At 42.8% G+C, this 12,387-nt stretch overlaps 1 protein-coding gene and 1 long non-coding RNA gene across 2 annotated transcripts in view; both read left to right on the top strand.

Moving 5' to 3' along the window:
* Window positions 1-1,241: 1,241 nt before the first annotated feature.
* LOC115009521 (uncharacterized) lies at window positions 1,242-3,603 on the top strand. The gene is made up of 3 exons (XR_003832376.1): window positions 1,242-1,386; window positions 1,534-1,587; window positions 3,489-3,603. It is a non-coding gene; the product is annotated as an uncharacterized LOC115009521 (long non-coding RNA).
* Window positions 3,604-10,019: 6,416 nt separating this feature from the next.
* LOC115009520 (kinesin-like protein KIF23) overlaps window positions 10,020-12,387 on the top strand; it is an 8,967-nt gene continuing 6,599 nt past the window's right edge. The window contains exon 1 of the mRNA XM_029433546.1: window positions 10,020-10,177. Coding sequence (XP_029289406.1) covers window positions 10,035-10,177 — 143 coding nt within the window. The 5' untranslated portion in view covers window positions 10,020-10,034. The remainder of the gene's footprint in view (window positions 10,178-12,387) is intronic.

Below are 12,387 nucleotides of genomic sequence, written 5' to 3'. Positions count from 1 at the left end.
TTAGCTTAGCGCAGACACAGGAAACCGACTGGCTCTATTTTACCTGCCAGCACGTCTAAAGCTCACTCATAAACACATTATATAACATGTGTTTACTCATACAAAACCAAAAAAATGTGGTTTTATTATGTACTGGACTATTTAAAGAGTTGTTTTTTTTGTGGCATTTTCTCCTTATAAGTGGAAATGGGAGGAGAGAGAGCATGCAATAAAGGTCCCAAGGCAAGAATCGAACCCGGGATAAATAACAATGTGCCACTTGGCCAGCAAGGCGCTACGTGTTCTGGACTATTGGCCAGTAACCTCCTAGTCTTTGTTGGTTGCCTGTCTGGAAATATAACAGAGACAATAGAGCTAGGGCCTACAAGAAATAGTTTGGCACATATAAATCCACACCATGTCATTTTTACACCTCGGTTTTTAGTAAAGTCATGTATTGAGCGAACAAGAATTTAAATTGTGAGTTTTAGAGGTTCTGGGAGCCTAAGTGGATTTTCCTAGCTACATCTGACAGAGCCAGGCTAGCTGTTTCCCCGTTTCTAGTCTTTGTGCTAAGCTAACCATCTATTGGCTGAAGCTTAATGTTTAGCATATCATACAGAAAGGAGAGTGCTAGGCTCTTTCTTATCTAACTGGGCAAAAAAAAAAAAAAAACATTTCCCAAAAGGCTGAACTTATAAAGGATTCTTTAAGTCGAAGGAAACAATTTTGAGTTGAATCAACATTCTTGGTCTTTTGTCATGTTTATTCAGGAGATTAACTGATGCAAAGTGGGGTGATCATGGCCCACATGCTACTGTCTCCTGAAAAGACTCACTCAGAGCTACAAATGATCATCAACAGACGCGTGTGTGAATACACACAAGAAACCGAGAAAATCCTGCTTTTGCATCTCAATCAAATGATCAATGAAGACAGGGCTTCAATTGTGTTTGCATGGGGGTGGAAGGAGAAGGAGGAGGGAGGAAAGGAGGGGGTGTTCCTCCTTGACCCCTCCTCCTCACCCACTATATGTGAAGAAAATAAAAACTTGACCACAGTGTTGCCAACTTAGTGACTTTCTCGCTAAATGTAGCGACTTTCCAAACCCTCTTGTCGACTTTTTTTTTGTCAAAAGTTACAATTCTAGCGACTTTTCTGGTGTTTTGGAGACTCTGACGTGAAAGCACGTATCGTTCTGAGGTTACTGTCCTCAACGAGCAGCGGGTGCTGCCGTGAACCCTCCGCCGTCCCAAAGCTCTCACAGGCGGCCAGTCTCACAGTAGCCTCCCGCAGCAGCTGCAGTCAGAGCAGAGAGGAGACCCGCACTATCCCGCGTCGAGACTGCAAATGAATCGCGCATGCGCAAAGCCACCGCTGAAAATGTTTCTTCACTGTCACACTAAAGTAAATCAATTTGACTCACACAGTCTCAGTCACTTACTCATCTCGCCCACTGTGTGTGTGCCTAGTTCACGCATCAGCGTTTACTGTAATGAAAAGCTAATGCTAACAAACTACTGTGCTAATGAAAAGTGATTTTGTTTCTTCCAGGAAGGGTAAAACCCCCGCAGGCTTCCTCCTAAAAAGCAAAAAGACCCTGTTGGGGTGAGTGATTGTTCAAGAATGAGCAAACAACAAAGACCATAGCATTCATTACTTTTGTTAAGGGATATGTGAATGTTTGGCAAGTTGTAGCTAAAAGGTAAAGCTCTGGTATTTCCTGATTTGTATTACATTTTAATGAATGCTCGGCTGTGTTGACAAAAAGTGGGTCATTTCGAACCTCTTAAAACACACGTGTTGCTGAAAAACACTTGTCTGTGGACATTGTTTTTAGATGTAGTGAGAAGACCAGTGTCATAGATTTAATATAATGATTAAATTAAATTTAAGTGGATAATTATGTTAAATACATTCTATTATTAATCCCTCATAACCTCTAAAATTGAAAATATATAAAAATTAAACTAAAATAGAAGTCAGAGTTGCCGGACCTGCTTTGTCCCATGTCTCAAGAATTACTGACTAGTTAATTGTTTTTGCCAAAAGACACAATGAACTATGTTGTAAGGTAAGTTTATTTATATAACACATTTTAGTAACGTTACAATTCTAAGCGCTTCACATAAAACATCAAGACATCAGCAAACACAAAAGTCTTCAACCTTGATTTAAAACGGGTGGGGAACCTTTTTCCTATCAAGGGCCATTTTATTTTTTACAACATCCTTCGAGGACCATACTAATTATTGAACTCATAACCTCATAACCATTCATTTCATTTTCTTTTATGCTGTGCAAAAAATAAACTTTTTTATAAGAAATCAACAATCCTTTATTAGTCCCACAACGGGGAAATTTATCTTGTCACAGCAAAAAGAACAAATTAAGTAAAAAGGCAGTAAACAATAATTAAATAGAATAACAAATAATATAAGCACCAAGTAGTTGATAGAAAATAAAGTGAATATTACACATGGCAGTGATAATTGCACAGCAGTGGTGCAACAGTCTGTTCTTGGTGTGGTGGTCTACCGATCTATCTTTCCATGTTTGTATGTTACGCTCTGCAGAGAGCTGCTTGTTGGGCCAAACTCTGCAGAAGAGCGTTAACTTTATCCAAACGCACTCGTCCTTTCAGCTCGTGCAGATTGGCATGTTTCGTGCTGGAATGACGCTCGAGATTATTTTTCATCACCGCAAGTACGTCCACACAAACTAGACACACTGGCCTTTTACTTCCACAAATAAATAATCGTTCTTCCATTTCTCCTGAAAAGTGCGACATTCCGCATCCACCTTTCTCTGTTTTAAACTCGCCAAGCTGCGTTTGCTGATGTCAATGACAGTCTCATTTAAAATTGAAGTTTTTTGACATGACGTGACCACGTGATGACACGTTCCGATCGTGTTGTGTTCAAGGACCCTGACCATGGCCAGGAAAAACAGTCAGTCGCCCAATTTATTCTTTTGCTGTCTAGATTTTTTTTCTAGTGGATATTTTTTGCATGTGTTTATGAATTACCTCGAGGGCCGGATCAAATGGTCTCGCGGGCCTTATACAGCCCGGAGGCCGTAGGTTCCCCACCCCTGAGTTAGACCATTTAGAGGCCTTGTTCCAGGAGGACCACTATCTTGACGCGGAGAAGAGGAAAGTCATCGCTGCGTCAGTTGGTGTCACACCTCAAAGAATTATGGTTAGAAATTTCCCTGACTCCTTTACGTTGGTTATTTGTTGATGTACCTCCTTAAAGAGAGAGAAATGAGCAAACAGGGAATTACGTTTTCCCTCTCTGCCTCGGCTTTGACTCCCTTCTTTCACCTCCCAATTTTCTCGTCACAATCCTCAGTTATTTTTCTGATCAATATTATTGCCTCCCTCTGCATGATGCTGTGAACAGTATTATCCCTCTGTGTTTTTGTAGTTTATTTTTTTGTCCTAACATGTTGCATTTAAGCATAATTTGATATACGAGTTCTGTAAGTTGTTTTCTTTTCTTTTTCAGTAAGGGAGTTCCCTGTTTTACTAATCACTTTGCCACCAAGCTGCCCCAGCTTGCCCCTGCAGCACCTTCTTTCTCCACCCTCCTACAGCAACCTGCTGGCCAGCATCAACAGACCAGGTGTTGAAATCCACATTGTCACAACCTGGCTCGAGACGAGGTGACAAGGAGGGAGACCACACAATCAAATAACTTTGGTCTATGGTTTAATTAAGTACATGATACACAAAGCACAAGCAAAATAAGAATAGCAGGCAGCAGGCCAGAGGGAAGAGACTGAGAAGATCTTGCAGGTCTGCTTTATAGCCTGAGCCCAGCCTGCTCAGGTGTACTGCATCACTGACAAGGTCTCAGCTCCACCATTCAACCTCCTGAAACGCATGTTAAGCACACAGCCTGGGAAGGACAGGACAGCCACCTCTGAGGCCGTCACAACATGTATTTATTACACATTACCTCAAGGGCCGTATACGGCCCGGAGGCCGGAGGTTCCCCACCCCTGATTTAAAAGAACAGAATTGCATCAGACCTGAGTTTGGGTCAATTGTGTTAATTTAATTATAGTTTTTTTTTCAATCTCAATATGACTTGATGCTTTGTCTTTGTTGCAACCATGCCAAATAAGCATATTGAATTGGTGCATAAAATCTGAACTTTAGTTTTGACTCTAGTAAACGAATAATCTTGTCCTTGTCCTCGTCCTGGCCTTTTGCTCAGGTGTACTGCCGTGTACGGCCTTTGGGTGTGGAGGATGTGAAGTGATGCATTGAGATGATTAGCATTAGTATTGTTGAGAAAAAAGTTGAGGAAAAAGTTGAAGAGCTTGAATGTTGAATCAAAACAGCGAACTTCTAGTTAAATCGATATATTTATTAACGTGATAAGTCAAACATGCTGAGAACACTAATCACATCACCGCATCCACAGGCTGAATTACTAAGCAAACCCAGGTTGCTGTCTGACGGTTCCGTGAGAAGTGTGTACAAAGGATCGTAAAACATATGGCTTATACTACAGAGAAGGAGGTAACCTTCTCCTCATTGGTCCCCGTTTGCGCGGTCACGCTCCTTGGTGAGAAGCGTCAGCAAGTGATAGTTGTTGACCTGTTTTCTTGAAGGGGAAGTGTTCCTACTGTGTTTACATTCAATATTGTGCTCGTTATACATTTAGTTCAGAAAATACATATTGTGCAGAAATACATATTGATTGAGGTAGACAAATACATATGATAGTCTTTCAAGTGTGGATTAATGCAATCAGGAGTTATTTACTTCACAGTATGCAACTGTTTGAACCTGCCCGCAAACGGGGCACGGGGTGGGAGATATAGAGTGGAATAGTACGGATCGGAGAAGTTGTGGAAAATATAGTGAACAATTGAAATAAGGAAAATATTGATAAAGTTAAACAAAGTAAGGAATACATCCTGAATAGGGAAAAATCTATAGAGAGATAAAAGCTGGAGGGATTGGATGGCCCTCAGAAGTGACCCCCCCACCCCATATTCCCACAGCACCTCCCAAAGTACCATCCGTGCGACCCGGTCATACGCCTTCTCCAGATCCACAAAACACATGTAGACCGGTTGGGCGTACTCCCAGGCCCCGTCCAGGATCCCTGCGAGAGTAAAGAGTTGGTCCGTTGTTCCACGGCCAGGACGGAATCCACATTGTTCCTCTTCAATCAGAGGTTTGACTATCGGCTGAACCCTCCTTTCCAGTACCTTGGAGTAGACTTCACCAGGGAGGCTGAGAAGTGTGATACCCCTGTAGTTGGCACACACTCTCTGGTCCCCCTTTTTGAATAAGGGAACCACCACCCCGGTTTGCCACCCCCTAGGCACTGTCCCAGACTTCCACGCAATGTTGACGAAGCGTGTCCACCAAGACAGCCCCTCCACACCCAAAGCCTTCAGCATTTCTGGACGCATCTCATCAACCCCTGGGGTCTTTCCACTGTGGAGTTGATTGACTACATCAGTGACCTCCATCAGGGAAATTGACAATGATCCCCCATCAGCTTCCAGCTCTGCTCATTAGTCGGATTCAGGAGTTCCTTAAAGTGCTCCTTCCACTGCCCGATAACCTTCTCAGTCAAAGTCAGCAGGGTCCCACCCTTGCTGTACACAGCTTGGATGGTTCCCCGCTTCCCCCTCCTGAGGTGCCGGACGGTTTTCCAGAAGCACCTTGGTGCAGACCGAAAGACCTTCTCCATAGCTGCTCCGAACTTCTCCCACACCCGCTGCTTTGCCTCTGCCACGGCCGGCCTTCGAGTCCGTCGGTAACCCTGCAACTGTTTCCGGAGTCCTCCAGGATAACATAACCTGGAAGGACTCTTTCTTCAGTCGGACGGCTTCCCTGACCACCGGGGTCCACCACGGTGTTCGAGGGTTACCGCCCCTTGAGGCACCTAAGACCTTGAGACCACAGCTCATCACCGAAGCTTCAGCAATAGAGGTTTTGAACATCGCCCACTCAGGTTCAATGCCCTCAACCTCCACAGGGATGTCTGTATGAGCGTCAGATAGCTAAACTGCACAGCCACCAAACAGGTTTACACAACTTTATGCTTAAGAGTTCATCAACAGGACTACATCAGTGAGCAGAGTGAGACACGCTGCAACTCCTTTTTTTTCTCTGATGGAAGGACATTTTGTTTGTCCAACTCTTCCGCTATATCGCTTGTAACTGTCTGCACGTTTTCCCTGTTTATGTATTTGTATTGCACTTTATTGTTGGTTCCTACCTTTTAAGGTAAAGGTTCATACAGGCGGAGCTAATCTGCGGTGTTTGTGTAACCTGGTTTATTTAATCGACGCACTTAGTGATCGCGGCTCCAGACCATTGCAGCACAGTGTGAACTTGCGATGTCTTAGAGCAGGGGTGGGGAACCTCCGGGCCGTATACTGCGAGACCATTTGATCCAGCCCTTGAGGTAATTCATAAACACACGCAAAAAGTAAACTCCAAAAACATAAATAAAAAATAAAACTTTGACAGCAATAGGCAGTTTTTCCTGACCAAGGTCAGGGTCCTTGAACAGAACACGAGCGGATCGTGTCATCACGTGGTCATGTCAAAAAAACCTTTAATATTAAATGAGACGTTCATTGATGTTAGCGAATGCAGCATGGCGACTACAAAAATGAGAAATGTGGAATGTCGCACTTTCCAGGAGAAATGGACAAATGACTATTTCTTTGTGGAAGTAAAAGGGAAGCCAGTGTGCCTAGTTTGTGCAGAGGCGCTTGCTGTAATGAAAAAGGCTAATCTCGAGGGTAATTTTAGCACAAAACATGCTAGACTAGACGAGCTGAAAGGACAAATGCGGGTGGATAAAGTTAATGCTCTTCGGCGAAGTTTGGGTGCCCAACAAGCAGTTTTCACAAGACCACAGGCTGCCCAAGACAACGTCACGCATGCTAGTTTTGTGGTAAGTGAGCTAATCGCCAAGAAACTGAAGCCTCATTCAGAAGGTGAATTTGTGAAGGAGTGCCTTGTTGCCGCCGCGGAGCTGCTCGCACCAGATACATTAAAATTGTTTCAAAGTCTCAGTTTGTCTTGAAGAACCGTCTCAGATCGGATTACTGACATGGCACAAGATATTGAAAAAACACGGAAGGACACTGCAAGAGATTTTCAGTTTTTCTCTTGGGCCTGCGATGAGACAACGGACATAGCAAATACCACCCAACTAGCCATTTTTGTGCGTGGGATTACAGCGGAGTTTGATACTTGGGAGGAAATTCTGTCTCTACAAGCCATGCATGGCACTACCAAAGGTGAGGATTTGTTTGAGCAAGTTGTTTTGGCTATGAACAAATTTGACCTACAGTTTGACAAGTTAAGTGGCCCGGTGACAGACGGCCCCCGCTATGGTTGGCGCACAGAAAGGACTGACTGCATTGGTCAGAAAAGAAATGAGTCGTCTCAGTCTTGATCCAAGTGAGTTGGTTGTATGTCACTGTATCATACATCAAGAGAGCCTGTGTGCACATTCTCTGAAGCTCAACAATGTGATGAATACTGTTGTTTCCACCATAAACTTTATTAAAAGCAGAGGACTTAACAGTCGCCAGTTTAAGGAACTACTGAGTGACCTTGAGTCGGAGTACGGAGATCTGGTTTACCATTGTGAGGTGCATTGGTTGATTCGAGCAAATATGCTTGCACTGTTTTACAACTTGAGGGAAGAAGTAAAGCAGTTCATGGGGACGAAGGGGAAAGCAGTCGTGGAACTCTGTGATAGCAAGTGACTGTGTGATTTGGGCTTCATGGTGGACATTACCAAGTACCTCTCAGAGCTGAACGTCAAACTCCAAGGTCCTAACCAGCTTTTCAGCCCTCTGCTTTCAAATGTGAAATCATTTGAAGCTAAACTAAAGCTGTGGCAAGTGCAACTGGAAAAGGGAAACACTGTGCACTTTCCCACTCTGCAAGAACAAAAGCCTGCTGTGACATCTGAATATGCTGGCGAGTATGCAAAACTACTCCAGGCCTTCGGACAGAAGTTCCAGGACATAAAAGGTTACCAGAAGGAACTGAACATATTTGCAACACCGTTCAATGTGGAACCAGATGATGGGCCTGAAAACCTACAGCATGAAATAATTGAGCTGCAAAGCAACGACGAGCTCAAAGCTAGGTACAACAACCTCCCTCTGCTTGAGTTCTACAAACTGTATGTGCGAGGATTTTCCCATTCTAAGGAGACATGCACTGAAGTTCGCATCACTGTTTGGGACAACCTACCACTGTGAGCAGTTCTTTTCAAAACTGCTCAAGATTGACTGACCCAAACCTAGAAAACCAGTTGCGAGTAGCATCCTCATCACTACCATCTGACATCAGACGCCTCGCCAAAGAGAAGTTCCAGCCTTCGCATTAGGTGAGCCTGATGTAGTAGTAGTAGTAGTGGTGGTGGTGGTGGTAGTAGTAGTAGTAGTAGTAGTAGTAGTAGTAGTAGTAGTAGTAGTAGTAGTAGTAGTAGTAGTAGTAGTAGTAGTAGTAGTAGTAGTAGTAGTAACAAGCTTTATTTATATTGCACCTCAAGTTGTGTCAGATTTTAAAGTGCTTTATATCAGTGAATATAAAAACAACAGGAATATAATATTAAAAATAGAGAGCATGAAAACAATAAGATCATGGATCAAATTAAATTGGCTAAAATGTTATGATCCTGTTTATTTCTAGTGTTGTCTTTTCATATTTCCTGTTTTATTTTTGGTAACATTGTCAGTTTTTTCCACCCAGACTGCCCTGTCCCCAGGACGTCCGCCTGAGGGGTCCTGTTGGATCCCGGTACAGTTCTCAGGCAGCCTGTCTGATGGCCCTGGCACCACCCCAATGCACTTCTCTGGCCATCCTTCTGTCCCCCATGACTCTGTTCTGTAATCCCCTGGCCACTTGCCCCTGAGTATTTAAGTCCCCGTCTTCCCTTTGTTTGTGGTCGGAACGTCTGTGATGTTCACCTGGTTTTGCTGTGTTCAATCATTGTGCAGTTTAGTTTCCAGTGTTTCCTAGGTATCCAGTGTTCTTCAGTTTGTTGCATTTAAGTTTTCATTAAATTCCTGGAATTCAAGGTGTCTGCATTTAGATCCTATCACCTTTTCCACGCTCTCTCCAGAGCGTAACAGAAAAACATTGAAAGATATATGGATACAAAAGGTGCTTCGCATTGAAAGAAAGGTGAAATTAATGGGTTTTAAATATTTTAGCAGAGGTTACGAGTTCAATAATTAGTATGGCCCTCGAAGGATGTTGTAAAGAAATAAATGGCCCTTGATAGGAAAAAGGTTCCCCACCCTTGTCTTAAGAGTATAAACTCATATAAAGCTCAATAAAATGAAGTTTTAAGACATCAGCCCTTCTAGATGACAAACAGCCTACGAGGTATGTTTGCATAATGCTTTGGGCAACTGTGTCTGAGTTGAAGGTTATGTGTGTGTGTATATGAATGCTACATGCCACGTGCTACATACTTGTATGTGTTAGCTTGTGCTATATGCTACGTGTTAGATGTGTGCCTCTTATTGTGTAATTTAGCAGCATTGATATCGATTTCGTATGCATACATATTTATTTATTCACTTCTATGTTTTCTGTTTTAACCCAGTTCACGGGTTGAATTAGGATGTTCAGGATGAGAATAAACCCCGTATTTTAAAACATGACATCGGCCTCGTGTTCATTACTGGAGGGAGCTACATCGCTTATGTATTTTTGTATTCATTTTTTTATTGGTTAAATTATTAACGATGATTAATAGATTAATCGTTGACATCCCTAATACTTTAACATTTATTTACCAAATTAAATTTTTTTCTCTCCAGGTTTTCAAGACTGATGACAAAAATGGCATGGAGGTCCAGAATGAAGTTGATGCTTTGTTGGAGCGACAACGGCGGGAAAACAACTCTTATGTTCCTAAATCATCATCCTCCTCCAGGTAAGTCTGAGTCCTGTTAAACAACTGTGTTCTGCTACGATGTAACTAATATATAACATCTAAGTCTCTACTTTGTTTCAAAAAAAAGAAAAAATTGCTGACATGATTAAGTTAGAGGAGGCTTATAAAAATGAGGCTGTGGTTGAGGACAGCAGCTACAGTGTCTTCATCTCCTACGTTGAAATCTACAACAACTACACATATGACCTCCTGGAGGAAACTCAGGAGGAGGCAATCAAACCAAAGTGAGTCCAGCAAATGTAAAGTAAAAGGAACATAATTCAGATATATAAACATGCACCCTCATCGGACTCATCTCTGGTGGGGATGAGTCGGCCTACACGTGGGAGATTGACCTACTGGTGACTTGGTGCAGTGTGAACTACTTGGAGCTCAATGCTCTAAAGACAGTGGAGATGATAGTGGACTTCAGGAAGAGCCCAGCTACACCTGCCCCAATCACCCTGTGTGACTCTCCTGTGGACACAGTGGAGTCCTTACGCTTCCTGGGCACCATTATCGCCTAGGACCTGAAGTGGGAGCTGAACACCCCTCCCCCCTCTACACGTTACATTAACGCACTGCTCAGCCGGCTGTCCTTGTGTTGTACATTACCCCTACTGTTTATATTTTGCAAATATTGTTAATTGTAAAAAAATATATATTTATGCACCAACGTTACCAGAGCAAATTCCTTGTAGGTGGAAACCTACATGGTAATTAAAATTATTCTGATGCATTTAAAGTCTGAACAGTTGAAACGTGATGCCGATTCACTATTCCGAGTCAGAGACATTAAACCATTTTACTTAGAGTGTAGTTTAGGTGTTCTCAACGGGGGCGGTCGGGGGCGCTGGAAGCAATATTTTAGAAAGGGGGGCGTTCACGTGTCTTTGGGAGGCGCTTATGTGTATGGCCCACGAGGTAATTAATAAACGCACGCAAAAAATCTACTCCAAAAAAATGTATCCAAATCTAGTCAGATATAGAATAAAACCAGCGACTGACTGTTTTTCCTGGCCAAGGTCAGGGTCCTTGAACGTGTCGTCACGTGGTCACGTCATGTCAAAAAACTGTCATGTCATTGATATCAGCGAATGCAGCATGGCAAGTGTAAAAAAGAGAAAGGTGGATGTGCAATGTTCCAGGAGAAATGGGCAAACGATTATAACATTGTGTGTTTTTAGAGTTTTTATTTTGCTGAGCGATAAAGTGCTGCTTGAAAAAAAAGAAAACAAGCGCCCCCCTCTGCTGCCACTGCTCGAAAGTATTAATGTTTTTCCAAGGATATACCATGAATAAAACTAATCTGAATTAATGTTAAAACACGAACACTGACCAGCAGCAGACGAGCTGCACTCTGGCTGCTCGTAGTAGTAGAGCTAACGCCTGCAGAGCTAACACCTGCAGAGCTAACATCAGTAGAGCTAACACCAGCAGAGCTAACACCTGCAGAGCTAACATCAGTAGAGCTAACACCAGCAGAGCTAACACCTGCAGAGCTAACATCAGTAGAGCTAACACCAGTAGAGCTAACACCTGCAGAGCTAACACCAGCAGAGCTAACATCTGCATCGCTGTTGCTGATTCAGGCTGTGTGTGTTTAAAAACCACGGATATTTTGGCCTGAGTTTCTGAACGTTGGAGTCGATGTCGCTCCATTTATAATTAATGTGTTAGATTTTTTACTTTTCTGCACTTTGTAGTTCTCTCCTCTCCTTTCCTCCACTCTGTCTCTGACTGGAAAGCAACGCAGTAAACACGGAAACATGCACATAAATTTCATAAATAACATAAGCGTTTAGTTTATTTAATAAAAGAGCACATGTTCAATGTGAAAAGTGAGTTGTGATTTGGCGCTATATAATTATATAAAATAAAACACGGGGTTCCGTTGGGGGGGCAGCGCCTCAGACTTGTTGCTTTGTGCTCGTTTATCGTTGGATCACTTAAGATTGCAAATTGTTTCACATTTCTGAGGCTGCTGTGTTTAACACCGGTTACAGTTTGAATGAAGCAGACGAGAGAATGTGAACGCGCAAAGTAACGCAGTAAACACGGAAATGTGCACATAAACAAAAAACATATAATTTAATAAGCACCTGTTCAATGTGAAAACTGAGTTCTGAATATATGAAGATATGTATGTTATTGTGAGTCTGATGCTACTGTTTTACTATGTTCTATTTGCATTTAGTATTTCATTTTATGGATATGGACTTGTTTTCAAAGCACCTTATGTATGCTTGGAGGTGTTATCTGTGTCAATCCCAAAGCTACGAGGAAACCTTGGTAAATTCCTCCTGCACTGTTGCTGTGTCCCTTACGCCAGACCTGGGCATTGTACAGCCCCCGGGCCACATCCGGCCCGTTGGCTGTCCCTGACCGGGCCCGCGTGAGGACACTTTTAAATTAGATATCAAACTTAAATAAGTGTACATCATGCACCTAATAC

This window comes from Cottoperca gobio, chromosome 6 (genome assembly GCF_900634415.1).
Source record: "Cottoperca gobio chromosome 6, fCotGob3.1, whole genome shotgun sequence".
In the NCBI taxonomy this organism is placed as follows: Eukaryota; Metazoa; Chordata; class Actinopteri; order Perciformes; family Bovichtidae; genus Cottoperca; species Cottoperca gobio.
Note: the sequence above shows the minus strand (reverse complement) of the source record. Positions and strands in the feature narration are given on the sequence as shown.